The sequence below is a fragment of the Lonchura striata genome, chromosome 31 (genome assembly GCF_050655825.1).
Source record: "Lonchura striata isolate lonStrDom1 chromosome 31, ASM5065582v1, whole genome shotgun sequence".
NCBI classification, from domain to species: domain Eukaryota; kingdom Metazoa; phylum Chordata; class Aves; order Passeriformes; family Estrildidae; genus Lonchura; species Lonchura striata.
Window position 1 is genome coordinate 8810753 of NC_140733.1, and position 23676 is coordinate 8834428.

General features: G+C 66.4%; 1 protein-coding gene across 1 annotated transcript in view; it reads right to left on the bottom strand.

The window, feature by feature from the left end:
* Positions 1-271: 271 nt before the first annotated feature.
* Positions 272-23676, bottom strand: part of LOC146764876 (spectrin beta chain, non-erythrocytic 2-like) — a 29328-nt gene continuing 5923 nt past the window's right edge. Inside the window, exons 8-36 of the mRNA XM_085563660.1 lie at positions 23542-23654; positions 22791-22978; positions 22347-22464; positions 21417-21575; positions 20740-21042; positions 20513-20666; positions 18846-20112; positions 18203-18340; positions 16723-17479; positions 16430-16632; positions 16198-16288; positions 15907-16053; positions 15173-15436; positions 13713-13937; positions 12998-13087; positions 12144-12410; positions 11250-11380; positions 10321-10525; positions 9280-9654; positions 8155-8399; positions 7272-7410; positions 6413-6497; positions 5555-5751; positions 4044-4204; positions 3820-3898; positions 3587-3735; positions 2120-2293; positions 854-896; positions 272-629 (exon numbers count right to left, since the gene is read on the bottom strand). Of these exons, the coding sequence (XP_085419786.1) occupies positions 408-629; positions 854-896; positions 2120-2293; positions 3587-3735; positions 3820-3898; positions 4044-4204; positions 5555-5751; positions 6413-6497; positions 7272-7410; positions 8155-8399; positions 9280-9654; positions 10321-10525; positions 11250-11380; positions 12144-12410; positions 12998-13087; positions 13713-13937; positions 15173-15436; positions 15907-16053; positions 16198-16288; positions 16430-16632; positions 16723-17479; positions 18203-18340; positions 18846-20112; positions 20513-20666; positions 20740-21042; positions 21417-21575; positions 22347-22464; positions 22791-22978; positions 23542-23654 (6689 nt within the window). The 3' untranslated portion in view covers positions 272-407. The remainder of the gene's footprint in view (positions 630-853; positions 897-2119; positions 2294-3586; positions 3736-3819; positions 3899-4043; positions 4205-5554; positions 5752-6412; positions 6498-7271; positions 7411-8154; positions 8400-9279; positions 9655-10320; positions 10526-11249; positions 11381-12143; positions 12411-12997; positions 13088-13712; positions 13938-15172; positions 15437-15906; positions 16054-16197; positions 16289-16429; positions 16633-16722; positions 17480-18202; positions 18341-18845; positions 20113-20512; positions 20667-20739; positions 21043-21416; positions 21576-22346; positions 22465-22790; positions 22979-23541; positions 23655-23676) is intronic.

Consider the following 23676-nt stretch of genomic DNA (forward strand, 5'->3'; position numbering starts at 1 on the left):
ATCCCATCCCATCCCATCCCATCCCATCCCATCCCATCCCAATCTCATCCCAATCTCCACCCGCACCCCAACTCCAGTCTGCATCCCAAACCCCCCCACTCAAATCCCATCTCTCCCAGTCCCATCCCAGTTCCATCCCAGTTCCATTCCAGTCCCTCCCAGTCCATCCCAGTTCCATCCCAACCCCTCCCAGTCCATCCCAGTTCCCCCCAGTCCCTCCCAGTTCCCCCCCACCTCTCCCCAGCACACTCAGACCCCCCAGTCTCAGTCTCAGTCACTTTATTGGGGTGGGGGCTGAGCGGGGACATCACCGGGACAGGACGGGGGAGATTTGGGGGGCACACTGAGCCCCCCCCGCGGGGTCCCCCCCGTGTCCCTCCGTGGCTGCGGGACCCCCCCCAAAATCTCTACTTGTTCTTCTTGAAGAAGCTGAAGCGTTTCTCCCTCTCCTTGGGCTCGCGGGCCCGGGGGGCTCCCTCGGCCGGGGGGGGCACCGGGGGGAGGCTCAGGGCCCGCGACATCCCCTTGGGGGGACCCCCGGGGACCCCCGGACCCTCCCGGGGCCCCCCCGGACCCAGCGCGGCCCCGGCGGCGGCTTCGATCCCCCGGAGCCACAGGGCCATGTCGGCCTGGGGGGGACACGGGGACAGTGGGGACACGGGGGGGGCAGGGGACACCCAGGGACACCCGGGGACACTTGGGGACACCCAGGGGACACCTGGAGGACACCCAGGGCACACTCAGGGGACACCCGGGGACACCCGGGGACATCCAGGAGACACTTGGGAACTCCCAGGGGACACCCAGGGACACCCAGGGGACACCCAGGGAATGGGGGGGATGGGGGTCTCACCTCATCCTTAGCCTGGAACAGGAATTCCCTCCCATCGCTCAGCCTGGGGGGGGCTGGGATCAGCCTGAGGGGGGCCGGGACCCCCCCCAGCCCCTTTGAGACCCCCTTGTGTCCCCCCATTTTCCCCATCTCCCCCCTCCCCATCTTCCCACATTTCCCCAATTTTTTACCCATTTCCCTGCAAGTCTGTCCCATTATTTCTGTATTTTTTTCTCCCTTTCTCCCCATTTTTCATCCCATGCTCCCCCCATTTTTACCCCATTTTCCTCCGCAATTTTCCATCTCCTCCACATTTCTGCCTCATTTTTCTCCCCATTTTCTCCCCATTTCCCCCCACGTCTCCCCAATCTTCCCCCACATTTCCCCCCCTTTCCCCTATTTCCCCCAATTTTCCCCCATTTCCCCCCTCAATTCCCCCCAATTTCCTCCCATTTCCCCTCCCACTTTCCCCATCTCCCCCCCATTTTTCCCCTAATTTCCCCCAATTTCCCCCAATTTCCCCTCCATTTTCCCCTCAATTTTCCCCCATTCTCCCCCCATTAATCCCAAATTTTCCCACTTCCCCCATTCACCCCCCATTCTCCCCCAATTTCCCCCTATTCTCCCCCCATTTCTCCCCCCATTCTCTCCCCAATTTCCCCCCATTCTCCACCCATTTCCCCACATTTATCCCCTATTTTCCCCCCATTTTCCCCCAATTTCCCCCCCATTCTTCCCCCATTTATTCCCAAATTTCCTCCCATTCTTCCCGCAATTCCCCCCATTTTCCCCCATTCTCTCCCCATTTTCCCCCATTCTCCCCCAATTTCTCCCCATATATCCCCCATTTCCCCCCAATATCCCCCCTATTCTCCCCCAATTTCCCCCCATTTTCCCCCATTTCCCCCCATTCTCCCCCATTTATTGCCCAATTTCCCCCATTTATCCCCCATTCTCCCCCAATTTTCCCCCAATTTCCCCCCATTTCTCCCCACATTCTCCCCCCATTTCCCCCCTCAATTCCCCCATTTCTCCCCACATTCTCCCCCCAATTTCCCCCCATTCTCCCCCCATTTTCCCCCCATTCTCCCCCAATTTCCCCCCATTCTCCCCCCATTCACCCCCCATTCTCCCCCAATTTCCCCCCATTTCTCCCCACATTCTTCCCCCAATTTCCCCCCATTCTCCCCCCTCAATTCCCCCCATTCTCCCCCCATTTTCCCCCCCATTTCCCCACATTTATCCCCAATTCCCCCATTTCCCCCACTCTCCCCCAGTCCCCCGTACCCCAGCCTGAAGACGTGTTTGCGTTTGCGGTAGGCGGTGGCCGGCTGGCAGCGGGCGCCGCGCAGGGGGGCGGGGGGCTCGCCGTGCCACGGGACCCCCGCGCCCGCCCCCCGCGCGTCCTTGAACACGCTCAGGACCCCCCCCCGCAGCACGCAGTACAGGCTCTGCCAGGACCTGGGGGGCAGGGGGGGTTCAGGGGACCCCCACCCCCCCAGCGCACAGCCCCCATCCCCCAAAAACTCATTTGGGGCGGGGGTCCCCAAAATGCTGCAGGGGGGCAATGAAAATGTGGATTTTTTTGTAGAAAAATGAGGGTTTTGGGTTTGTTTGGCAGAGATTGACTCAAGGGACCCCCCCCCACCCCAGATTAATGGGAGTGATCCCCAAAATCGGGGAGGGGGGGTTGAAATGAGATCCCACCCCCAAAAAGGAAAAGGGGAACAAAAAGAGGAGCAATCTGCCCAAAGTTAAAGAAAATCTTCCATAACGAGAGAAAATCCTCCAAAATGACAGAAAAACCACTCAAAATCCAAGGGAGCCACCTCCAAATTAAACCTGAACCCCGCCCAAAATGGTGGGGGGGGTCCTAAAAAAGGCCCCCAGACTAAAGGAGAAGAGGGAGAGCTCCCAAAATGGGGGGGAGGGAGGGACGGGATGAATTTGGGTGCCCCCTCCCCAAATCTTGGGGCATGCTGGGCCGTGTCCCCAGGGTGTCCCCAAGGTGTCCCCAAGGCCAGGCCATGTCCCCAGGCTGTCCCCAGGTGTCCCCAGGATATCCCCAGGTGTGTCCCCAAGGCCAGGCCATGTCCCCACGTGTCCCTAGGCTGTCCCAGGTGTATCCCCAGGTGTGTCCCCAGCTGTCCCAGGTGTATCCCCAGGTGTGTCCCCAGCTGTCCCAGGTGTGTCCCCAGGTGTGTCCCCAGGTGTCCCCAGTCTGTCCCCAAGGCCAGGCCGTGTCCCCAGGTGTCCCCAGCTGTCCCAGGTGTGTCCCCAGGTGTCCCCAGGTGTGTCCTCAAGTCCAGGCCGTGTCCCTAGGCTGTCCCAGGTGTGTCCCCAGCTGTTCCCAGGTGTGTCCCCAGCTGTCCCAGGTGTGTCCCCAGGTGTCCCCAGGTGTCCCCAGGCTGTCCCCAAGGCCAGGCTGTGTCCCCAGGTGTTCCTAGGCTGTCCCCAGCTGTCCCCAGGCTGTACCCAGGCTGTCCCCAGGTGTGTCCCCAAGGCCAGGCCGTGTCCCCTGCTGTCCCAGGTGTGTCCCCAGCTGTCCCCAGGTGTCCCCAGGTGTGTCCCCCGCTGTTCCCAGGTGTGTCCCCAAGGCCCGGCCGTGTCCCCTGCTGTCCCAGGTGTGTCCCCAGCTGTCCCCAGGTGTGTCCCCTGCTGTCCCAGGTGTCCCCAGCTGTCCCCAGGTGTGTCCCCAGCTGTTCCCAGGTGTGTCCCCCGCTGTTCCCAGGTGTGTCCCCGCTGTCCCCTGACCTGTTGGCCGCTCTCTTCCCGGCCGCCTCCAGCTCCTGTTTCCGGCTCAGGGCCCCCTCGAGGGTCTCGGGCTGGGGGGGGGCGCGGGGGGGCAGCGTGGCTGCCCCTCCCCCCGGGCCGGGCCCCCCCTCCTGCGCCCCTCTGGGGACCTGGGGAGGGGGACGGGGCTGAGGGGGGTCCCGCCGAGGGGCTCGGGGGTGTCCCCCCGGATCTGGGGGGTCGGGGGGGGTTACCTGGCCCGCGGCGCCGTCGGGGCGGATCCCGTTGAGGGCAGGGGGCTCCGGCGGGCGGCTCTGGGGGGTGGGGGAGGCCCTGGGGGGGTGGGGACACAGGGGACACCCCCCGGTCACCCCCAGACCCCCCCCATATCCCCCCTGACGAGGGTGTCCCCCCAACGCCCCCAAACCCGGGGGTCTCCCAACCCCTCTATGCCCCCCCAAAATCCCCCCCCCCTCACCTCTGCCCCTCCCCGCCCCCTCCCCCATCCTGGCTCTGGGGGGGCACCACCGGGGGGGTCCCCCCGACTTCGGCCTGCGCCGGGGGGGGCTCGGGGGGCTGCAGCTTCCTCGCCTCCTCCTCCTCCTCCTCCTGCCGCCGCCGCCGCTCCTTCTCCTCCAGCTGGGGGGGTCGGGGGGTCAGGGACACCCCGGTGATGGGGGGGGACACAGGGAGCCCGTGGGGACCCCCCGAGGGCAGGGGGGTGACACAGGGACCCTCAGCCCCCCACACACGCTGGGGGGGGTGTCCCCCCTCCCCTTGTCCTTGCCACGTCCCCTGTGCCCCCATTTCTCCTCCCCATGTCCCCCCATTGCTCCCCCCCCATTTCCCCCCCATAGCCTCATCCCCACATCCCCCCGCGTCCCCCCGATGTCCCCATGTCCCTCTCCCCATTTCTCCCCATGTCCCCCCATCCCTCCATGTCCCTATGTCCCCCCTGTCCCCGCATTTCTCCTGTGTCCCCCCCGTGTCCCCATGTCCCCCCCTTATTCCCATGTTCCCCTGTCCCCCTGTGTCCTCCATGTCCCCATTTCCCTCTACATCCCCCCATGTCCCCCCGTCCCTCCGTGTCCCTGCATTTCCTCCGTGTCCCCCTGTCCCTCCATTTCCCCACATCCCCCCACATCCCCCCCACATCCCCCCATGTCCCCATTTCCCCCCACGTCCCCCCACATCCCCCCCATGTCCCCATTTCTCCCCATCCCCCCCATGTCCCCCCATGTCCCCCCGTGTTCTCCATGTCCCCCAGTGTCCCAATGTCCCCATTTCCCCCACGTCCCCCCATGTCCCCCCATTTCCCCATGTCCCCCCATTTCCCCATTTCTCCCCATGTCCCCCAATGTCCCCATGTCCCCCCGTGTTCCCCAGTGTCCCTATGTCCCCATTTCCCCCCCGTCCCCCATGTCCCCCAATGTCCCCATGTCCCCCACGTCCCCCCACATCCCCCCCATGTCCCCATCCCCCCGTGTCCCCCCATGTCCCCCAGTGTCCCTATGTCCCCATTTCCCCCTGTCCCCCCATTTCCCCATTTCTCCCCATGTCCCCCATGTCCCCCAATGTCCCCATGTCCGCTACGTCCCCCCATGTCCCCATTTCCCCCACGTCCCCCCTGTCCCCCCACATCCCCCCCATGTTCCCATTTCCCCATCCCCCCATGTCCCCCAATGTCCCCATTTCCCCCACGTCCCCCCTGTCCCCCCACATCCCCCCCATGTCCCCATTTCCCCATCCCCCCATGTCCCCCAATGTCCCCATTTCCCCCATTTCCCCCCTGTCCCCCCACATCCCCCCATGTCCCCATCTCCCCATCCCCCCGTGTCCCCCCGTGTTCCCCAGTGTCCCTATGTCCCCATTTCCCCCCCGTCCCCCATGTCCCCCAATGTCCCCATGTCCCCCACGTCCCCCCACATCCCCCCATGTCCCCACCTCCCCATCCCCCCGTGTCCCCCCCCCGTCCCCCCGTGTCCCCACCGTGGTCAGCCGGCCCAGGGCAGCGAATCTCTCGTCCCAGGCGGCCGCGGCCTTCTGGAAGCTCTGGTGCCGCTTGAGGAGGGTCTCGGCCTCGGCCAGGCTGGAGCCCAGCTCGGGGGCGCGGGCCAGCGGCTCCCGGCTGGCCAGCCACGCCTCGGCCGTGGCCGCGTCGCGCCCGAACACCAGCACCTCCAGCACTGGGGCACGGGGGCTGTCACCAGGGGCACGGGGACACCCCTGGGACACCTCTGGGTCACCCCAGAGCCACCCTGGGGCCACTCCTGGGCACTGAGAGGGGACACGGGGTACAGGGACACCCCTGGGACACCCCTGGGACACCCCTGGGACACCCCTGGGCACTGAGAGGGGACACGGGGTACAGGGACACCCCTGGGACACCCCTGGGACACCCCAGAGCCACCCCTGGGACACCCCTGGGACACCCCTGGGGCACCCCAGAGCCACCCTGGGGACACCCCTGGGGCACCCCAGAGCCACCCTGGGGCCACTCCTGGGCACTGAGAGGGGACACGGGGTACAGGGACACCCCTGGGACACCCCTGGGTCACCCCAGAGCCACCCTGGGGCCACTCCTGGGCACTGAGAGGGGACATGGGGCACCTCCAGCACTGGGGCATGGGGACTGTCACCGGGGGCACGGGGACACCCCTGGGGCATCCCTGGGGCAGCCTTGGGCACTGAGAGGGGACACAGGGTACAGGGACACCCCCGGGGCACCCCTGAGCCACCCCTGGGACACCCCTGGGACACCCCAGAGCCACCCTGGGGCCACTCCTGGGCACTGAGAGGGGACACGGGGGACACAGAGGGGACACGGGGGACCCTCCCAGTCCTCACCAGTCTGCAGCCACTCCAGCTTGTCCTGCCAGCGCTCCCCGATGTCCCTGCGGCGCTCCTGGAGCTCGGCCAGCTCCTGGGACAGCTGGGGGGACAGGGTGGGGACAGGGGACAGGGATGGGGACAGGGGACAGGGGTGGGGACAAAGATGGGGACACGCTGATTGAGGCAGGGACAAGAACGAGGGGACAAGCTCGGGGACAGGATGGGGACAAGGACACGGGGACAGAGATACAGGGGTGGGATCGGGACACAGGGATGGTGACAGGGACACGAGGGGACAGGGGATGGGGACAGCACCGTGGAGATGGGGATTTGGATGAGGGATGTGGGGCTGGGGACCTGGGGACAGTGACAAGGCTGGAGAGGCAGGGATGAGGAGGCAGGGACAGGGTGACACGGTGACATGGTGACACAGGGACAGGGTGACACGGTGACATGGTGACAGGGTGATATGATGACAGGGTGACACAGGGACAGGGTGACACGGTGACATGGTGACAGGGTGACTGGGTGACATGGTGACAAGGTGACGCAGGGGCAGGATGACAGGGTGACACGGTGACATGGTGACAGGGTGACATGGTGATATGATGACAGGGTGACACAGGGGCAGGATGACAAGGTGACATGGTGACAGGGTGACATGGTGATATGATGACAGGGTGACACAGGGGCAGGATGACAGGGCGACATGGTGACAGGGCGACACGGTGACAGGGTGACAGGGTGACAGGGCGACACGGTGACAGGGCGACACGGTGACAGGGTGACACGGTGACAAGGTGACAGAGTGACACGGTGACACAGTGACAAGGTGACAGGGTGACAGGGTGACACGGTGACAGCCGCGTCCCACCTTGTCGGCCTCGTGGTGGCCGCGCTGCAGCAGCGCCGTGGCCGCGGCCACGCAGGCCCCGAAGGAGCCCTCGCGCGCCTCCAGCTCCGCCCGCAGCCCCTGGTGCTGCTGGATCAGCAGCTCGGCCGCGGTGACATCCCTGCCAGGGGACAGGGACACCGGCGTCACCGCGGGGACACCCCGGCTCAGCCTGGGCACAGCGGGCAGGGCTGGGCCACCAGGGTGGCCGCGGTCACAGCCCCGTGCTGGGATCACTGCAGTGTCCCCAGGGCTGTCCTTGTGCCCCCAGGGCTGTCCCCATGTGTGTCCTCATGTCCCTGCATGTCCCCGTGTCCCCACAGTGTCCCTGCAGTGTCCCTGTGTCCCCAGAGTGTCCCCGTGATGTCCTCATGTCCCTCCCTGTCCCCACAGTGTCCCCCCATCCCCAGGGTGTCCCCAGGGTGTCCCCATGGTGTCCCCAGGGTGTCCCTGGTGTTCCCAGGGTGTCCCCAGGGTGTCCCCACAGTGTCCCTGGTGTCCCCACAGTGTCCCCACGGTGTCCCTGGTGTCCCCACAGTGTCCCCACAGTGTCCCTGGTGTCCCCATGGTGTCCCCAGAGTGTCCCCAGGGCGTCCCTGGTGTCCCCAGGGCGTCCCTGGTGTCCCCAGGGTGTCCCCACAGTGTCCCTGGTGTCCCCACAGTGTCCCCACAGTGTCCCTGGTGTCCCCACGGTGTCCCCAGAGTGTCCCCACAGTGTCCCTGGTGTCCCCAGGGTGTCCCTGGTGTCCCCAGGGTGTCCCCACAGTGTCCCTGGTGTCCCCACGGTGTCCCCAGAGTGTCCCCAGGGTGTCCCCAGGGTGTCCCCAGGGTGTCCCTGGTGTCCCCAGGCTGTCCCCGGTGCCACCTGGGCCTCTCGCGGGCCTGCAGCTGCAGGTGCACGCCGTCCATCCAGAGGCGCAGGTCGCGGGCGGCGCGCAGGAACCGGAACTGCTCCACGCTGTCCCCGAGCAGGCGGCGCCGGCGCTGGCAGCGCCCGCGGAGCTCGGCCCAGGCCGCGGCCACCGCGCCCTCCTGCGCCCGCAGCTCCTCGGCCCGCGGGCCCGCGTACGCCGCGGCCAGCCGGCCCGCGGCCTCCTGCACGGCCGTCACCTGGGGACAGGTGGGACATGAAACAGGTGTGACAGGTGTGACATGGCACAGGTGGGACATGGGACAGGTGTGACATGGGACATGGGACAGGTGTGACAGGTGTGACATGGCACAGGTGTGACAGCCGGCCTGCGGCCTCCTGCACGGCCGTCACCTGGGGACAGGTGTGACATGGCACAGGTGTGACAGGTGTGACATGGCACAGGTGTGACAGCCGGCCCGCGGCCTCCTGCACGGCCGTCACCTGGGGACAGGTGTGACATGGCACAGGTGTGACAGGTGTGACATGGCACAGGTGGGACATGGGACAGGTGTGACATGGGACATGGGACAGGTGTGACAGGTGTGACATGGCACAGGTGTGACATGGCACAGGTGTGACAGCCGGCCCGCAGCCTCCTGCACGGCCGTCACCTGGGGACAGGTGGGACATGGCACAGGTGGGACATGGCATAGGTGTGACATGGGACAGGTGGGACATGGCACAGGTGGGACATGGCACAGGTGTGACAGCCGGCCCGCGGCCTCCTGCACGGCCGTCACCTGGGGACAGGTGGGACATGAGACAGGTGTGACAGGTGTGACATGGCATAGGTGTGACAGGTGTGACAGGTGTGACAGGTGTGACATGGGACAGCTGTGACACGGGACAGCTGTGACATGGGACAGGTGTGACAGGTGTGACATGGCACAGGTGTGACACCTGTGACACGGGACAGCTGTGACATGGGACAGCTGTGACAGGTGTGACATGGCACAGGTGTGACAGCTGTGACATGGGACAGCTGTGACACGGGACAGGTGACATACCCCACTCCCAGCCACCTCCTGCAGCACAGCGTGCCCCTCACGTGCCCCTCGCCCGTCCCCGTGCCCTCACCTGCGCGCTCAGGGCCTGCACGTCGTGCTCGAAGGCGCGGTGCTGCCTCTCCAGCCCCTCGGCCGCGCGCAGGTCGCGCCCCAGCTCCTCGGGCAGCTGCCGGGCCTTGGCGCGGAGCTGCGCCAGCACCTGGCGCGCGTCGCGGCGGAAGCGCTGCAGGTCGTGCGCGGCCGCCAGCTCCTGCGCCCGCGTGGCCACCAGCTCCAGCAGCTCGGCCCAGGCCTCGTTCAGCGCCGCCTGCCACTGCGCCACGGCCGCGCGCTCGGGGTGGCCCCCGGAGATCAGCGCCGCCACCGCCGCGTTGGCCGCGTCCACCCGCTCCTGGCCCAGCCCGCCCGTGTCCCGGGAGAACTCGCGGAACTTGTCCCGGAGCAGCTGCGGGGACGCGGGGAGGGTCAGGGGCACGGGGGACAGGGGACAAGGACAGGGGGAAATGGGTCAGGGGGACACAGGACGGGGTCAGGGGGACAGGGGGACAGGGGGACAGAGGGACAGGGGACAGGGACAGGGGGAAATGGGTCAGGGGGACACAGGACAGGGTCAGGGGGACAGGGGGACACGGGACAGGGACAGGGACAGGGGGACACAGGACGGGGTCAGGGGGACAGGGGGACACAGGGACAGGGGACAGGGGGACACGGGACAGGGACAGGGACAGGGGGACACGGGATGGGGTCAGGGGGACAGAGGGACAGGGGACAGGGACGGGGGAAATGGGACAGGGGGACATGGGACAGGGTCAGGGGACAGGGGTCACGGGGACAGAGGACAGGGGGACACGGGACGGGGTCAGGGGGATACAGGACAGGGAGACAGGGACATGGGACAGGGGTCAGCAGGACAGGGGGACACGGGAAGGGTCAGGGGGATGGGGGACAGGGGGACACGGGGACAGGGGTCAGGGGTCAGCAGGGTCACCTGGCACTGAGGTGACACAGGGAATCCTCAGTGTCACAGTGCCCGTGTCCCCACCGTGTCCCCCCGTGTCCCCTCAGTGTCCCCTCAGTGTCACAGTGCCTGTGTCCCACCGTGTCCCCTCACCGTGACGTGCTCGAAGTCCTGCCCCAGTTCCCGGGACGCCGCCACCACCTCTCGCTCCGAGATCCACTGCTCCAGGTCGTCGAGGTCGCGGCGCAGCTGGCACAGCCGGTGGTGGCCCTGCAGGGTGGCCCTGCGCTCCTCGGCCAGGTGGCACAGCCCCGCGTAGAGACGCTGCAGCTGCGCGGCACGGGCACGGAGCCGCTCGCTGCACGGGGGACAGCGGTGTCACCCAAGGGACAGGGGACAGCGGTGTCACCCAAGGGACAGCAGTGTCACCCGGGGTCTGCGGTGTCACCCAAGGGACAGGGGACAGCGGTGTCACCCAAGGGACAGGGGTGTCACCCAGGGAGCTGTGGTGTCACCCAAGGGACAGGGGACAGCGGTGTCACCCAAGGGACAGCAGTGTCACCCGGGGTCTGCGGTGTCACCCAAGGGACAGGGGACAGTGGTGTCACCCAAGGGACAGGGGTGTCACCCAGGGAGCTGTGGTGTCACCCAAGGGACATGGGGACAGTGATGTCACCCAAGGGACAGGGGTGTCACCCAGGGAGCTGCGGTGTCACCCAAGGGACATGGGGACAGTGATGTCACCCAAGGGACAGCAGTGTCACCCAGGGAGCTGCGGTGTCACCCAAGGGACATGGGGACAGTGATGTCACCCAAGGGACAGCAGTGTCACCCGGGGCCTGCGGTGTCACCCAAGGGACACGGGGACAGAGGTGTCAGGGGTCATGGGGACATTGGGGACATTGGAGGACCTGGCAACGGGACACAGGGACCTCAGGGGACACAGGGACCTCAGGGCACAGCGAGCACTGGGACAGGGCTGACAGGGGACATGTTGGCCGTGCACGCAGCGGCTGGGGTGTCCCCAGGGTGTCCCCAGGGTGTCCCCAGGGTGCCCCCAGGGTGTCCCCAGGGTGCCCCACCCGTCGGGGTGGCCGCTGGCCGCCATGGCCCGGCCCTGCTCGGCCAGCAGCTCCACGGTGCCGCCGTAGTCGCGCAGCTCCTGCTCCAGCCCCAGGTGCCGGCTCAGCATGGCCTGGGCGCCCGGCTCGTCCTGGGGACACCGCGGCCGTCACGGGGGTGTCCCCACCCCCAGAGACCCCCCAGCTGCTCCTTTGGGTGCTCCGGAGCCCCACAGACCCCCCCCACAAATCCCCTCTGACCCTCCCTGGCCCCCAGAGATCCCCTATAGCCCCCCAGAGACCCCAGAGACCCCACAGATCCCCCAGACCCCCAGAGACCCCATAAAGAACCCACAGAGACCCCTCACAGACCACTCAGCTCCCCCTCTGACCCCCCCAGACCCCTCCCCACATCCCCCCTGCCCCCCTCTCACACTCCCTGTCACCCCATGGACCCCCATAGACCTCCCAAACGCCCCAAAAACCCTTCCCAATCCCCCTGAACCCATCACAGACCCCCCCAGACCCCTCCCCACATCCCCCCTGCCCCCCTCTCACACTCCTTATCCCCCCATGGACCCCCCCAGACCCCAAAAACCCTTCCCAATCCCCCTGAACCCATCACAGACGCCCCATAGACCCCCCAAAACCCTCCCCACATCCCCCCTGCCCCCTCTCATATTCCCTGCCCCCCCTCTGACCCCCCCATGGACCCCCCCAGACCTCCCAAACGCCCCAAAAACCCTTCCCAATCCCCCTGAACCCATCACAGACCCCCCATAGACCCTTCCCCACATCCCCCCTGCCCCCCTCTCACGCTCCCTGCCCCCCTGGAACCCCTCCCTCCCCTCCCCCCCCACCGAAGCGGAGGTGACTCTGCTGTCCCCGGGACGGGGGTCCCGGCCCTGTGCCCACCTTGGCCTTGTCCTGGGCCAGCATGTGCAGCTCGCGCTCGCCCAGCCAGGCCTCGGCGGCCGCGGCATCGCGCAGGAAGCGCTGGGTGGCCAGGGCGGCCTCCAGGCGCCGCTGCCTCCGCGCCGCCTGCGCCCGCAGCTCCCGCCAGGCCTCCCGCAGCACCGGGACCCCCCCGGGGACCCCCCCGGGCACCCCCGGCCCGGGCACCCCCCGCTCCAGCAGCTCCGTCACCCGGCGCTCGCGGCCCTGCAGCTCCTTCTGCAGCGTCTGCGGGGTCGGGGGGAGTCAGGGGGGGTCTAGGGGGTCTGGGGGGGTTTATCAGTCCAGGGGGGCGGTCTATGGGGGAAATTGTGGGGTCTGGGGGCGTTTATGGGTCCATGGAGGGATTTGTGGGGAAAATCGGGGGGTCTGGGGGAGTTTATTGGTCCATCAGGGGGTCTATAAGAGAAGTTAAGGGGGTCTAGTGGGTCTGTTGGGGGGTTTATGGGGAAAATTGAGGGGTCTGGGGGGGGCTTATGGGGGTTTATGGGTCCATGGAGGGGTTTATGGGGGAAATTAGGGGGGGTCTAGTGGGTCTGCATGGGGGTTTATGGGGAAAATTGGGGGGCCTGGGGTCTATGGGGGAGTTTATGGGTTCATGGTGGGGTCAAGGGGGGGTTTAAGGGGCTCTAGAGGTCAATGGGGGAATCTGGGGAGGCAGTGGGGATCTATGGGGGTGCTGGGGGTTGAGCCAGAAAACTTGGGAGGGGGGATCTATGGGATCTCGCAGGTGGGGAGGGGTCTGTGGGGGTCATGGAATAAGTGCTGGGGGTCCCAGGGGACACAGGGGGACACCTGGAGACCCTCTGACCCACCTCGTTCTTCTGCAGCAGCAGCTGCACCGAGGGCAGGTCCTTGCCGTGGTCCGTGGACATGGCCAGGGCCTGGCGCTCCTGCACCCACAGCTGGGGACACGGGGGGACATGGGGGACACAGGGGGACACGGGGGGACATCGGGGTCATTGAGGACATCACGGACATTGGGGACATGGGGGACACTGGGGACATTGGGGACATCGGGGTCACTGGGGGTCACTGGGGGCCGGGTCACTGCGGGGACAGGGATGGGGAGGACTCAAGGACTGGGGGTCGGGAAGAGCCATGGGGGGCAGAATTTGGGGTTCAGAGACCCTGGGAGGGGTTGGGGCTGGTGGAGACCGACCAGGATTTGGGTGGGGGGGTCCAGGATTCAGGATGAGGAATGGGGTGGGGGTCAGAGATTTGGGGCCAGGTATTTGGGATCAGGAACTGGGGTGGTCAGAGATTCGGGGTCAGGAATTGGGGGAGTCAGAGATTTGGGATTAAGGATTTGGGATCGGGAATGGGGACGGGTCAGAGATTTGGGGTCAGAGATTCAGGGTCAGGAATGGGTGAGGTCAGAGATTTGGGGTCCAGGATTTGGGATCAGGAATGGGGTGTGGGTCAGAGATTTGGGGTCTGGGATTCAGGATCAGAAATGGGGTGTCAGGCACGGGGGGACCCAGGGACCCCAGGGGTCAGTGGCAGCCCCGGGGGGCTCCCCCCACTCACGAGCTCGTCCTCCAGGTCCCTGCGGAACTGGTGCAGCTCCCTGGCGGCCGCGAGGCTCCGGCCGCGCTCCCGCAGCGGCTCCCGCAGCTCCCGGAACTGCTGCTCCAGCTCCCGCACCTGCTCCTGCACCCCCGCGCTCCGGGGGTGCCCCGGGCTGAGCCCCCCGGCCTGCGCCCGCAGAGCCCCCACCTCCTGCTCCCGCAGCGCCGCCTGCGTCTCCAGCAGCTGCGGGGGTGCGGGGGGTCAGGGACCCCAAAATCTGCACCCCAAAGAGCCCCCACCTCCTGCTCCCGCAGCGCCGCCTGCGTCTCCAGCAGCTGTGGGGGTGCGGGGGGTCAGGGACCCCAAAATCTGCACCCCAAAGAGCCCCCACCTCCTGCTCCCGCAGCGCCGCCTGCGTCTCCAGCAGCTGCGGGGGTGTGGGGGGTCAGGGACCCCAAAATCTGCACCCCAAAGAGCCCCCACCTCCTGCTCCCGCAGCGCCGCCTGCGTCTCCAGCAGCTGCGGGGGTGCGGGGGGTCAGGGACCCCCAGGGACCCCCCCCAAAATCTGCATCCCAAAACATGAACCCTAAAACTCACGCCCCCAAAACCTGAACCCTAAAACCCGCAGCCAAATCCTGTGTGGCAGAACATGCACCCTCAAAACCTGAACCCCAGAACCTGCACTCAAAGCCTGTACCCCCAAATCTGCATCCCAAAACCTGCATCCAAAATCCCCAGCCCCAAAACCCGCAGCCAAATCCTGCATCACAAACCTGCACCCAAAAATCCAAACCCCAAAACCAGAACCTAAATCCTGCATCACAAACCTGCACCCAAAAATCCAAACCCCAAAACCAGAACCTAAATCCTGCATCACAAACCTGCACCCAAAAATCCAAACCCCAAAACCAGAACCTAAATCCTGCATCACAAACCTGCACCCAAAAATCCAAACCCCAAAACCCAAACAGAAATCCTGCATCACAAACCTGCACTCAAAAACCCCAACCCCAAAATCCAAACGGAAATCCTGCATCCCAAAACCTGCACCCAAAAACCCAAACCCCAAAACCCAAACGGAAATCCTGCATGCCAAAACCTGCACCCAAAAACCTGAACCCCAAAACTCAAACGGAAATCCTGCATCCCAAAACCTGCACCCAAAAACCTGAACCCCAAAACTCAAACGGAAATCCTGCATCCCAAAACCTGCACCCAAAAACCTGAACCCCATAACTCAAACCCAAATCCTGCATCACAAACCTGCACCCAAAAATCCAAACCCCAAAACCCAAACCCAAATCCTGCACCCAAAACCTGAACACCCCAAACTCTACACCCTAAACCTTCACCCCAAAACCTGGTCATCCCAAACCCTCATCCCAGACCCACCCAAAACCCACCCCCCAAACCCGTACCTGAACCCCTCACCCCAAACCTTCTCCCCGTTGCCATTTCCCAGCTCCCAGCCCTGACCTGGTGCCGGGTCAGCAGGACCCCAACGCTGGTCAGGTCCTGGCCGCAGTGGCCGGAGCGGAGCTGGGCGCGGACTCCGGCCAGCCAGGAGCGCAGTCCGGCGCAGGCCTGGGCGCAGCTCTCGGCGCGCGCGGCCTCGGCCAAGCCCCGGCCCTTGGCGGCCGCCGCCGCCTCCACCTGCGCCCACAGCGCCCGCAGCTCCTGCCGGGGCGCCGTCACTTGCCCGGCCAGCGCCGGCCGCGCCCGCGCCAGCTGCTCGCCGTCCTGCGGGACCCAAAAAATCACGGAGTGGGCAACGTCGAGGTTGGAATTGCGGAGTTGTTGAGGTCGGACCCGTTTAGTTGTGGGGTTATGGAGATTGGGCACGTGGGGTGGTGGGATCGTTGAGACTGGACTCGTGGATCCATCATGGCTGGACCCGAAAAATCATGGACTTGTTGATGGTACGTGGGATCCTTGAGGCTGACCCACTAAATTGTGGATTGTGAAGATTGGACCCATGGAATGGCGAGGTCATTGAAACCGGACCCATGGAATCGTGGAATTATTAAGGGCTGGACCCACACAACCGTGGAATCACTGAGGGTGGACCCATGGAATCACAGAATTGCTGAGGTTGAACCCATGGAATTTTGTGACTCAACCCCCCCTCCCATATCCCACCTTTCCCAAGGGCCGCCCCTTCCCAGATCCCATTTTCCCCCCGTTTTCCCCCCGTTTTCCCCCGTTCCCACCTTCTCCAGCGCCTCCAGCCAGCCCCGGTTGGCCGCGAGCTCGGCGGCGAAGGCCTGGTGCTTCTGCCACTTGCCCTGCAGGTCCCGTGTGCCCTCGTAGGACACGTCCCGAGCCACCGGCAGCTTCTCGTTCAGCCACAGCGTCAGCTGGGAACGGGAACGGGAGCGGGACACAGCTGGGGATCCCTTCCCACAGTCCCAGCCCAGCCCAGTTCTCATCTCCGCCCCATCCATCCCTCATCTCCATCCTAATCCCATCCCAATCCCATCCCAATCCCCACCCGGCCTCACCTCCTGCCCATCCTGCAGGAACTTCTGCAGCTCCCAGTTATCCCGCAGCCGCCCCAGCAGCTCCTGGGCTGATTCCCGGATCTTCTGGTGCCTGTGCCAGGGCCGGGGTGGTGAGAGACCCCATTCCCAGGAGATGGGATGGACTGGGATGGGATGGGATGGGATGGGATGGGATGGGATGGGATGGGATGGGATGGGATGGGATGGGATGGGATGGGATGGTCTCCCTCACCTGCTTTCCACCGACTCCACTGTCTCCCGCACCTTTTCTGCGTGGACGCCGCCTTCCTCCAGCAGCTTCCGCCCGGTGTCCGTGAGCGCCCGGACGCGCTCGGTGCCGGTGTCCAGCGCGGCCAGGAACTCCTCCAGCCTCCTCACGGCCGCCTCCGCGCCCGGCACCGTGCCCGGCATCTCCGTGTGGGCCAGCGTGTGCTCCTGCGGGTCGGGACCGGGATTGGGATGGGGACCAGGACCGGGACGGTACCGGAGCCCCGGGATTCAGCGGAACACCCCGGATCCCCTCACCTGCTTCCCCAGCGTCCCCTCCACCTGCTTGGCGTCCCGCAGGAACACGTGGAAGGCGACAGCCTGGGCCAGGAGCCGCTGCCGCTTCTCCCACACCCGGCCCAGCTCTTCCCAGTCCGCATCCAGCGCCTCCAGGCGCTGCAGCAGGGACAGGCTCTGCGGGTCCGCCTGTCCCCGCGTCACCTCCCGGCCGGCGGCGCGGGCGCTCCGGTAATCGGCGCCGTAGTGCGAGATCTCGGTGCGGAGGCTCTCGTGCTGCCGCAGGGAGCCCTCGGCCTCGGCCAGGGACGCGGGGACATCCTCGGAGCCCGCGGCCGCGCGGGTGCGGGACAGCCAGGCCTGGAGCGCCGCCAGGTCCCGCAGGAAGCCCTGGAGCCGCCGCGCCTGCCCCAGGGACTCCTCGCGGCTCCGGTGGCACCGGCGCAGCGCGTCCCACTCGGCCTCCAGCCCCGCCAGCCCCTCGCGGATCTCGGGCGCTCGCTCCGGCTGCTCCCCCTGCAGCTTCTCGGCCTCGGCCCGCAGCTCCCGCAGCTTTCCCTGGATGGCGTCCAGGTCGCGCCCCATCCCCGACAGCTTCCCCTGCAGCGCCGTGATGCCCGCCAGGTCCCGGCCCAGCGCCCGCGTGGCCTCGATCGCCGCCGTCTTCTCCCGCATCCAGCCCCGCGTCTCGTGGCATTCCAGGCGGAAATTGTGGATGTTCAGCGCCGCGGTCAGCGCCACCTTCTTGCGCTCGGCCAGCGCCCGGAACCGCTCCCACCTGGCACGGGCGGGATCGGGGCGCGGTGGGACAGAGCCCGGGGAGAGAATCTGGCCCAAAGAATTCATCCCTGGAGTGTCCCAGCCCGGAGAATCCATCCACGGAATGTCCCAGCCCGGAGAATCCATCCCCGGAATGTCCCAGCCCAGAGAATCCATCCCTGGAGTGTCCCAGTCTGGGGAATCCATTCCTGGAGCGTCCCAGTCTGGGGAATCCATCCATGGAGTGTCCCAGCCCGGAGAATCCATCCATGGAGTGTCCCAGCCCCGAGAATCCGTCCCTGGAGTGTCCCAGCCCGGAGAATCCATCCCTGGAGTGTCCCAGCCCCGAAAATCCATCCATGGAGTGTCCCAGCCCAGAGAATCCACCCCTGGAACGTCCCAGCCCAGAGAATTCGTCCCTGGAGTGTCCCAGCCCGGAGAATCCATCCCTGGAGTGTCCCAGCCCAGAGAATCCACCCCTGGAACGTCCCAGCCCAGAGAATTCGTCCCTGGAGTGTCCCAGCCCGGAGAATCCATCCCTGGAGTGTCCCAGCCCGGAGAATCCAACCCTTCCAAGAGCATCCCGGCCGGGAAAACCCCTCCCTGCGTCCCTGGAGCATCCCTGACTGCCCGGAGAACCCATCCCTGCCTGGAACACTTCCCTGGGCGCCTGGAAAATCCATCCCTGCCCGGACCCACCCCCAATCCCTGCCCGGAATGGCCCCGCCGGGGCCGCCCCCACCTGTCCCGGAGCTGCTCCCAGGTCTCCCGGGCGCTCTCCCGGTTCCTGTCCCCGGATCCCTGCAGCTCCTGCGTGACGCGGCCCACGGAGGCCACGCGCGCCGCCAGCGCCGCCAGCTCCGGCTCCAGCGTCTCGAACCTGCGGGAGCGCCGGGAATGACCGAGAATTCCGGGAATGCTGAGCCGGAGCTGGGAATTCAGGGAAAATCTCAGCAACACCCCAGAGGTGGCAATGCCACAAATCCTGGGAATGCCACAAATCCTGGGAATACTGCCCTGGAGGTGGGAATTTAGGGGATTTTGTGAGTGCTGGGAATATCTCAGGTCAAGGTGAGAATTCAGAGAGTACAGGGAATGCTGTGTTGGAAGTGAAAATTCTGGGAAAATGGGAACACCTAGAGCACTGGGAATGTTGTGGCGGAGGTAGGAACTCAGGGAACACTGGGAATAGCGGGAATAATGGGAATACTGGAGACATCCTGAGGAAAAATGGGAATAACAGGGCGATCCTGTGTATTCTTGGGAGAATTCCTGTGGGAATCCCAGCGGGGGCGACCGCGGGCACTCCGAGATTTCCCGGGAATAACTCTGGGAATAACTCTGGGATTTCCACTGCGCAGCACGGAGGAGCCCCGGGCGCTCACCGCTGCTGCACCACCTCCAGGTCCTCGATCCGCTCGGGAATCTCCATGGAGAGCAGCCACTGCTCCCTCTCGCCCACCCAGAGCGCGCAGGCATCGGCCTCGCTGCGCGCCGCGAACAGCCCCAGCGCGTCCCGCAGCTCCAGGCGCCGCAGCTCCGCCCGCTCCTCCAGCTCCCGGTGCCGCCGCTCCAGCTCCGCCAGCCGCTCCGCCAGCCCCGGCACCGCGTCGGGAACGTCGGCGGCACCGCCGGGCAGCGCCTGCTCCCGCAGCGCCGCCAGCGCCGGCCCGCGCCGCCGCAGCTCGTCCTGCAGCTCCCGCAGCCGCCGCTCCAGCATCCCCGCCGATCTCTCGTCGTGGCCGAGCTCCGGCGCCGCCACTCGCCGGGCGGCGGCCGCCAGCCACGCCTCGGCCTCGGCCGCCTCCGCCTCCAGCTGGAATCGCCCCGCGGCCGCGCGGAGCCGCCGCTCCCGGGCCCCGGCCAGCGCCGGCAGCGCCGCCCAGAGCGACTCCAGCTCCCGGATCCGCCGGGACACGGCGGCCGCGGGGTCCGGGGAGCCGGGAGCGGCGCCCGGGCGTCCCTCGGGGGGTTCCGTGGATCCGTCGGCGGGTGCCGAGAGTCCCTCGGTGGATCCAGGGGTGGATTCCGGGGGTCCAGCAGCGCGTCCCAGGGACGCGTTCTTGGATTCCGGGGGTCCCGTGGGGGGTCCCGGGGATCTGGCCGTGGATCCGGCAGCGGATTCCGCGGGTTTTGCGCTTCCCATTGATCCGGCCGTGGATCCGGCAGCGGATTCCGCGGGTTTTGCGCTTCCCATTGATCCGGCAGCGGATCCCGTCGAGCCAGCGGCGGCTTCCACTGATCCAGGGGTGGCTTCCACTGATCCAGGGGTGGCTCCCACTGATCCAGGGGCGGCTCCCGTGCATCCCGCGGCTCCGTCGGGGGCTCCCTGTGCCAGCAGCTCCCGGCCCCGCTCCAGCAGCTGCTGCAGCGGCCCCGCGCGTCCCCCCAGCGCCCCTCGGATGGCCTCGAGCTGGCTCAGCATCCGCAGGGCCCCCGGCAGGTCCCGGCCCAGCTCCGGGCAGCGCAGGAGCCGCTCCTGCTCCCGCATCCAGGCCTCCTCCTCGCCCGCGTCCCACAGGAACTTCCAGAGGCGCCGGGAGCGCTCCAGCCGCAGCCGCCGCTGCTCCGACAGCGCCGACAGCCCCCGGTAACGGAGCTCCAGAGCCGCCACGCGGGCCCGCAGCTGCTCCGGGGGGCACGGGCGGTACCCTGGGGGGCACGGGCGGGGGTCAGCGGGGCTTGGGGGTCCTGGGGTCTGGAATCCACAGGGTTCAGGGGTACGGTGTTTAGGGATCCAAATTTTTGTGGGTCCCAGGGTCTGAGATTGAGGGATGCCAAAGATTTGGGAGACGCAGTGTTTTGGGAGGGCTGTGGGTCTGGGATTTGGAGGTCCCGGTGTTCAGGGATTCGGTGTTTGGGGGGGGGGGGTGTCTCGGTTTTTGGGGCTCCCAGTTTATGGGAGTCTGTTTTGGGGTTTTGCTAGGTCCCAGTTTTGGGGGTCTCAGGTGAGTGGGGGTCCTGACATTCAGGTATCTCTGAGTTTGGAGGTTCCAGGGCATCCCAGGGATCCCAATTTTGGGGGTCTCAATTTTGGGGAGGGGTCACTCACCGCCCCCCTCCCCGAGGAAGCGCTCGGCCGCCGCCCCCACACTCCGGACCCTCTCAGCCTGGGCCGCCACGTCCCCCTCGACCAGGGCGTGGATCTGCAGCAGATCGTCCACCTGGCTCAGGTGCTGCCCGAAATCCCGCGACTGCAGCCGCACCTGGAGACACCGGGGGGGTCACGACGGGGGGGGATCCCATCGTGGGACCCCCCCCCCAAATTCCCTTCCCCACCTCCATCTCCTCCATCCAGCCCATCAGGTGCTCCAGGTCGCGCAGGAGCCGCTGCAGCTCCAGGTGCGCCCGCAGCCGCTCCCGCCGCGCCGCCACCTGCGCCCGCAGCGCTTCCCAAAGCGACACGACGTGGTCGCGCCGCGTCGCGATGCCGCCCATGTCGTGATAGCGCTCGGCCTCCAGCTCGGCGGCCACGGCGGTGACGGCGCGGACGCGGCTGCCGTAGGCGGCGATGTCGCTCTCGATGGCCTCGTGCTTGCGCAGCGCGGCCTCGACCCCCGCCAGGGACCCCCCGAAATTGTCCTGGGGGGTGGGAAAGGGGGGTGAGGGAGGGGAGACTCCCGGGACCCTCCCCGAAATTGTTCTGGGTGGGTGAGGGAGGGGCCACTCCCGGGACTCCCCCCCCCAAATCATCCTGGGGTGGGAGAGGAGGGAGAAGGGGTAAAAGGTGGGTGGGACACCCCGGGGACACCCCGAATTGTCCTGGAGGAGAAAAAAAAGGGGCTGAGGGGTGACAAAGAGGGGTGGGGACACATCCTGAAATTGTCCTGGTGGGGACAGGGGGAAGTCCCCTGGGGTGGGGGCAGTTCCAGGGTCACCTGTGCCACCAGGTTGTCCCTGACTGGGGGTTGGTTGGGGGGGTCTCAGGGGTCCCTGGGTGGGGGTCCCGGTGTCACCTGTGCCACCAGGCGCTGGTTGTCCCCCAGCCAGGTCTCCCTGAGGGCGGCCTTGCGGTGGAACCGGGCTGCCAGCTGCTCCAGGTGCTGCTGCCGGAGCAGCTCCGAGCGCAGTGCCAGCTCCCGGCCGTGCTCCGCCTTCTCCAGCCGCTCCCACGCCTGCGGGGACGGCTCGGTCACCTGGGGCACCTGGCACCTGTGTCACCTGCACACCTGGCATCGTGTCACCTGGGGCACCTGTGTCACCTGCACACCTGGCATCGTGTCACCTGGGGCACCTGGCACCTGTGTCACCTGCACACCTGGCATCATGACACCTGGGGCACCTGTGTCACCTGCACACCTGGCATCGTGTCACCTGGGGCACCTGGCACCTGTGTCACCTGCACACCTGGCATCGTGACACCTGGGGCACCTGGCACCTGTGTCACCTGCACACCTGGCATCATGACACCTGGGGCACCTGGCACCTGTGTCACCTGCACACCTGGCATCGTGTCACCTGGGGCACCTGTGTCACCTGCACACCTGGCATCATGACACCTGGGGCACCTGTGTCACCTGCACACCTGGCATCGTGTCACCTGGGGCACCTGTGTCACCTGCACACCTGGCATCGTGTCACCTGGGGCACCTGGCACCTGTGTCACCTGCACACCTGGCATCGTGTCACCTGGGGCACCTGTGTCACCTGCACACCTGGCACTTGTGTTGCTGTGTCCTCTCCCATATCCCTGTGTCCCCCTTGTCCCCTGTCGCTGTCACCCTGTTGATGTCGGCGCTGTGGGGACCCCACCATGTCCCCAGTGTCCCCCTGCCCCTGTCACTCCCCATGTCCCCAATGTCCCCAGTGTCCCTCCATCCCTGTCACCCCCAAAGTCCCCAGTGTCCCCCTGTCCCTGTCACCCCCATGTCCCCTGTGGCTGTCACCCTGTTGATGTCGGCGCTGTGGGTCCCCTCCCGGGGCACGAACTGCCGCTGGTTGTTGGCGCGGAGGCGACTCCGGAGCGAGAACAGCAGCACCTCCAGGGAGCCCTTGTCCTCAAACCTGCCGGGGGGGACCCCAAAATTCACCGAGGGGACCCCAGAATACAGCGGGGGGACCCAAAATTCACTCTGAGCCTCTGGGCAGCCCCAAAACCCCTCAGAGGAAACCTGAAACCCACTGGGGGGGACCCCAAACCAGACTGGACAGCCCCCAGACCCCTCAGGGCAGCCCCCAGACCCCTCTGGACAGCCCCCAGACCCCTCAGGGCAGCCTCCAAATCCCTCAGGGCAGCCCCCAGACCCCTCAGGGCAGCCCCCAGACCCCTCAGGGCAGCCCCCAGACCCCTCAGGGCAGCCCCCCGAGCCCGGCCCCGTCGGGGGTCTCACCGGGGGGGTTTCTCGGTGGTGCGGTAGGCGCTGAAGGCCTGGAGCTGCCCCTGCAGGCCGGGGATGCCGCGGGGCAGGCGCCGGTCCGTGAGGAGCAGCAGCGAGCGCTGGATCCAGCCCAGCAGCTCGGCCGCCTGCGCCTCGTAGCGGCCGGCCAGGCCCTCGGCCTCGCGCGCCGCCTCCAGCACCTGCGGACGGACGGGGGAACGGCTGTTTGTCCGTCTGTCTGTCCTCACGTCCATTCTACATCCATCCTTTTATCCATCCATCCATCATCCATCCATTCGTTGTCCATCTGTCCATCCATCCCCACACCCCTCTGCCCATTTTCGCCCCGTCCATCCACCCACCTCCTTCTCCGTCTCTTTCTGATCAATCCATCGCTCTGTCCATCCCCCACCCGTCCCTCTGTCCATCCCCCACCCGTCCCTCTGTCCATCCCATCTGTCCCCCCCTCCCTCCGCCCATTCCCGCGGATTCTGCCCAGTCCCCACCCCCCAACGCCATCTCTCCATCGTCTGCCTGTCCATCTGGTCCATCTGTCCATCATCTGTCTGTCCATCTGTCCATCGTCTGTCCGGCCATCCACTCTCCATCTGTCCATCCCTTCCTCCTCCTGTCCCCCTTTCCATCCACCTGTGTGTCCATCCCTGTGTCCCCCCGTCCTGTGTCCCCCCCTGTGTCCATCTGTCCATCCCATGTCCATCTGTCCATCCCGTGTCCATCTGTCCACCCTGTGTCCACCCCGGACCTTCCCGACACGTTTTCCCTCCACAGCCAGCGCCTTCATCCTGGAGAAGTGATGGTAGAGCGCGGCCACGTAGGTCAGCACTGACCGCTCGTCCGGCTGCTCCACGGCCACATCTGTGGGGCAGGGAGGGTCAGA